Source organism: Tachysurus fulvidraco, chromosome 9 (genome assembly GCF_022655615.1).
Source record: "Tachysurus fulvidraco isolate hzauxx_2018 chromosome 9, HZAU_PFXX_2.0, whole genome shotgun sequence".
Classification (NCBI taxonomy): Eukaryota; Metazoa; Chordata; class Actinopteri; order Siluriformes; family Bagridae; genus Tachysurus; species Tachysurus fulvidraco.
The window spans coordinates 25,542,154-25,547,675 of record NC_062526.1 but is presented as its reverse complement, the minus strand read 5'-3'; the positions used below and the strand labels follow the sequence as shown (position 1 = coordinate 25,547,675).

Here is a 5,522-nt window from a genome sequence, read left to right as displayed (position 1 = left end):
GTAACCTAGTGTTTAAGGTGTTGGGCTACCAATCGGAAGGTGGTGAGTTCAATTCCTACGTCCATCAAGCTGCCACTGCTGGGCCACTGAGCAAGGCCCTTAACCCTCAATTGCTCAGTTGTATAAAAAAATGAGATAAAAAAAAGTAAGTCGCTCTGGATAAGTGAGTCTGCTAAACGCTGTAAATGTTAATTGGTCGTGCCTCATCGTCAGTCATTTCCAAACAGGTTCTTTGGATGATTTTAAGCTGTAGCTTTTTAAAACCTTTCTTTTTTAGGTTCTGCATAGAATCATTGAGGTTGTCTTCAGTGGGACAAACCAAAGAATGCTGTGGGATTCTACATGTTTCTCTTTAACCTACAAACCTAAAACACTCACTGGCATAATGTTGCCACCAAAGTGGAACCTTATAGCTAACCAATTTGCTTGGTTTTGAGGCCCAATACAGGATCTTTAGCCCCAAGTTCTGCTAATGATATAAACAAGTATAGATGATTTTGATGGTAAGAGGGATTTCTAGATTAAAATTTGGACAACAAGAAAAGCATATAACAAATTTTCAGACAATTTAAAGTCGACAGACCCCAAATTTTTTGTATGTACATTAGATTAGGTAATACACTAGCGCATCAAATAGATGCCACTTTACTAGGGTTAGGGTTAAATAAATAACCCAGCATTGTTTGGTAGCTCATCTTGCTGTTTGCCGACTCCGGTTTTACAGCTTCCAGAGATACGAGATACTAATCCCATTAAATGACCCGTTGAGAGATTGAGAGAAGCATGAGAACCAGATTCACAATTGTATATCACAGTTGCCACTTTGCAAAAAATCAGCTATACCGAGTTATTATATCATACTGTATACAGCAAGTAGGTCACGGTGCTGGTTAGTCGATCCGACTCCGTTGACCTACCAAGCAGAATTTCACCACTGAATGCTTCAGCTTGTACATCAGCTAAACATTTATAACCAAGATAAGCTTACATTTTGAAGAACACAGATGGATGAAGTTTGGATAAACAGACATTAAGCTCTCTTTCAAAGCTTTCTGCTCCTCTAGGGAACGCTGCCTGGGATGAGTTTACTGTAAACACGGTGAGTTTTGATTGTACACACTGAGATTCCATTAGGAATATGAAAAAAACAACATAAATATATTTGAGATGTAGTCATTAAGAAGTCTTTGATCTCCAATCGAATGTCGTTGAGATGCGGCTTTGCCTCGTGAAGAAAAATAACCCGGAGGTACAACTGTTTGAGATGTACCGTATTCCCACAGGTCAGAGGTCGTTATTTGATGTTCTTTGGTACTTCTAAGCCTGTGATTAGTGTCACCTACAAAATAGAGAGGAGTCTCAGGGTAACATTGTTGATGAATGTTATTCTGGCCAGACGTTTTGACTGGACATTTAGAAATTATCCACAAAGAACCAGCCAAACAAACATGGGCATTGATATTTTGAGCATGGGCAATGAACATTTGGCTTGTAAGGAATAATATGAGGATGGAGTATGCAAATAGACTTGATTGTACCTTATTGTAAACAGCAATTTTTATGTCCAAAGGGGGGAGTAAGTCACATGTGTGCAAGTCACAAGTAAGTCTCAAGTCATGAATATCTAGTCAAAGTCAAGTCGAGTCTTTTTTTAATGCATGTCAAGCAAGTCTCACGTCTCAAATTTGTGACTTAAGTCCGACTCGAGTCAAGTCGAGTCCCCCATCTCTGAGTTATTTAACAAGTCCGAGTCAAGTCTCAAGTCATGAATGTCAAGTCGAGTCTTTTTTAATATTTGTCAAGCAAGTCTTAAATTTACAACTTAAGTCCGACTCGAGTCAAATCATATGATTCGAGTCCCCCATCTCTGGTTATGTCCTTTTGAAGTTTGGTGTAAGGGACACAGGAAACATTTTTTGTTTTTACCCCTTGAATCTGTAAGAAAAGTGATTTCATGTTCAAGTAAAATACCTGTACGTTGCGGTTGAGGCTGACCGCAGGCATAAACACACCCTCCATGTTCTCAAAGGCCACAGGGCCATGCTGTTCTTTGTTGATGAAAAATGTGAGTGTGTGTTTCATCAGGTCCAGGAGAACACCAACGTTCGAGCCTTTAGTTATTCCCCCTTCAGCCCTGGATAGATGGAGTGAAAGATACAGCCAAATAATATAAGACAAATTTGAAATCTTTAGCTTAAGTTTTGTAGCAGAGGTAATTTTTTCCAAACGCCACCTCAGTCTTTGAAAAGCAACGACGGTGTAGCCACAATTTTAGGGTTCTTTGGCTGGTTAGGGAACGGCAGCCGGGAAAATGCAAATGTTATTGATCTCAATCGCAGGAGGTAGTTTTGTTCTGAAGAAAGATTGCTTAAGAGTTGGTTAAAGAGTCACCCCGACAGAAAGAAGAGCCTAGAATCTACTTTCAGTCCATTTCGGACTATAGACCGAAGTGTGGGTGCTCACTCACTCACTCTCATTTTCTACCACTTTTCCTAACTACCTCGGGTCACGGGGAGCCTGTGCCTATCTCAGGCGTCATCGGGCATCGAGGCAGGATACACCCTGGACGGAGTGCCAACCCATCACAGGGCACACACACACTCTCATTCACTCACGCAATCACACACTGCGGACAATTTTCCAGAGATGCCAATCAACCTACCATGCATGTCTTTGGACCGGGGGAGGGAACCGGAGTACCCGGAGGAAACCCCCTTGGCATGGGGAGAACATGCAAACTCCACACACACAAGGTGGAGGTGGGAATTGAAACCCCAACCCTGGAGGTGTGCTACGGCGAACGTGCTAACCACTAAGCCACCATGCCCCTCCATATAACCATTTAACCTAAAATCAGTTTATAAAGATCTTAGGATTCTTAGGCTGGTTAAGGAATCTTAGCTTACAAAGAGATTCTACTTGTAACAAATGGGAATGGCATTTATTGTAGGATTCTGCACACCAAAACCAAAGAATCCTTAAAGCTGCTTGATGGAAGCATGAAAAATGGATGTATCTACTAGCTTGGTGGACTCCCAAAGCTGTGGGAACATGTCTACAGAATAACTTGCATGAGAAATCCTTCTAACACTGGTGTCTCAAAGCCTTGGCATCTAAACCACCTACCTGTTGGTGTGGGAGTTGTTGTGCATGAACCATGAACGGTTGTTGTCCACATACATGGCCCAGGCTTTATCATCTTTCCCAAGCATAGCATCCCTCGCCGTGTTAATGCGTGCCACACCAAAAGCAGGATCCGGGTGGTTATCGTAGCGATCGATGCTGAGCTCCCAGTAATGGACTCCTTTGGAGAAAGCAGCCGTTCCGAGCACCACACGGTCATCATAGCTGTTGCAGCTCACGGTCTGGTTGTCATTGGACAGAACAATGTCCCTATGCGCTGAGGTAGGGTCAAATGTGAACCAGGCAACTGAAATAGACACATTGAGAGAAGGACAAGATCTGCATTCAAATTCTAAGCAGTAAAAGTGAAAGATCCTTAGTCTCTCAGCAGCAAATAAGAGCACTCCTTAGGCAATAATTACTGCCTCTCAGCAGGGGTCTTTCTTTTTTAAAGTCAGCTTAAAAAAAGGCAGTGAAAACTGATAAAGAATATGAACATGTGGATGAAAAACAACAAACCATCTGATGTCTTTAAGACCACGGTCTTGCTGTAAGCCCCAACTCCGATGGAGTTGTAGGCTTTGACACGAGCATTGTAGGAGCTGTTGAAGTGGAGACCATCCACTGTGCACACCGTCTCCATCCCCACATACACCTCCTGAGACAGAGAGAAGAAAGGAGAGAGATAAAGAAAGACGGAGAGAGGTTGGAAACTTTAGGTAACGATGCGAAAATATGCAGAATGTTTGCTATCCATTATAAATGCAGAGATGAAACGAAATGTTCTGAACTCATGAGAAGAAACATCACAGAAGCTGCAATCTCAATGTCACAGATTTGTTGTGAAATAAAATCTACAAAGTTCATTTACAGAGAGTGTTTTAGTGTTTGATGGGTGACGGAAAGGAGGCAACGATTATTCAAAGAGCTTCAACAAGCTATTAGATGTTTTTGTGAACTTGACATAGTGCAAACCTAAAAAAAAAGTAAATAAATAAATATACTCTATGTAAGGAATAGGACTAAATCCAGTAAATATTTTTTTAAATCTATTTATAGTTACAAATAATGTTATGAAACGTCCGAGACTCATTGGAGTTCCTGTTGTCACTAATTAAACTTCAGCATCATCAAATCATCAATGATGCTAGCAAGCTCATTAGAACATTAGGCCACTCCCATGTAGCATCTTCTCAGTGTGTTTTGCAGTGGAACAGCAAGTGTCTAAGCGGTTTATACATACATATATATATATATATATATATATATATATATATATATATATATATATATATATATATATATATATATATATATAAATTCCTATGTATTGTTTTGATGGAGGTCTTATAATCTTGACACAGAAACTTTCTACACACCCGGTATTGTCCACCATTTCCATCATCCAGCTCCAGGATGTAGCCCTCCACCGATAGCGGCTGAGGTGTTATTAACCTCCAGGCCAGGGTGGCGCTGTTGTTTCGTAGGCAACACTTTTCCAGCTCCAGTAACGGAGCAGGAGGGACTCCAGGGTTCTCTGCTACAATACATAACGATTTAACACATCATCACTAAGAAGCAGAACACAGATATGGTGGTGTTTTAGGGGTAAAAGTGCTGGGCTGAGGGCGAGGTAACATGCATGAGTGCAGGCTTTGGTTCAGAGTTGCGATGGAAGTTGCCTTTCTGTGCTGATCGGTTCAATGATAACTATGGGTAAAGTTAAATAGTTACATACGTGATATAAACATGATACTAATATTCATAGCCGTTTATCTCTAGCTAGCATTCATGCTAGGATGCCAGCCATTTCGGATGCAACATTTCTTTAGCATCCATTTTTTGGCACAATTTTGTAATTCATGCACGCTAATTAAACTGATAGCTAGCCAATTACTTAGCAAGTTATTTATATATCCCACATAAAGGTTTTAGCTAGGGATGTACCGATACCACGTTCTCTCTTCCGATCCGATATCTGTGTTCTTTTCTACCTTTTAAAACTAAAAGAATGTATACAACTTGTTTAGTTATTAAGATTTATTTGTTTCTGGCAAAGAAATACAAAAATGCCCTTATTACTGGATGAAAAATGAAAAGACAAGAAACCTTAAAAAAGTATTAATGCAGTAGCAAATAGTACTTTTAAAAGTTAGTGAAATAACAATTTAAGCCATATATGCTGCAATTATTTAATTAAATTATTTTCTGAAGAAAAGGCAATATTTTAAAGTGAATCTTAAATTAGAACTCTTGAAACACAATGCAAAATGTATTAAACAGTAAACCTCGCACCCAAATGAGCGACATGTTTATTGCGCTGAGGTAAATGGAAAGGGTGCCTGCTAAACTTGCCTGTCTGTAATAAATTAAATTTATTTACATTCATGTAATTTAAT

General features: G+C 39.9%; 1 protein-coding gene across 2 annotated transcripts in view; it reads right to left on the bottom strand.

Annotated features, from left to right (window-relative positions):
* Positions 1-236: 236 nt before the first annotated feature.
* The window catches only part of LOC113654803 (E3 ubiquitin-protein ligase TRIM9), a 25,184-nt gene continuing 19,898 nt past the window's right edge, over positions 237-5,522 (bottom strand). For both annotated transcript variants that reach the window (XM_027165067.2, XM_027165068.2), the window contains 5 exons: positions 4,503-4,663; positions 3,643-3,781; positions 3,127-3,430; positions 1,972-2,134; positions 237-1,339 (listed from right to left, as the gene is read on the bottom strand). In XM_027165067.2, coding sequence (XP_027020868.2) covers positions 1,295-1,339; positions 1,972-2,134; positions 3,127-3,430; positions 3,643-3,781; positions 4,503-4,663 — 812 coding nt within the window. In that variant the 3' untranslated portion in view covers positions 237-1,294. The remainder of the gene's footprint in view (positions 1,340-1,971; positions 2,135-3,126; positions 3,431-3,642; positions 3,782-4,502; positions 4,664-5,522) is intronic.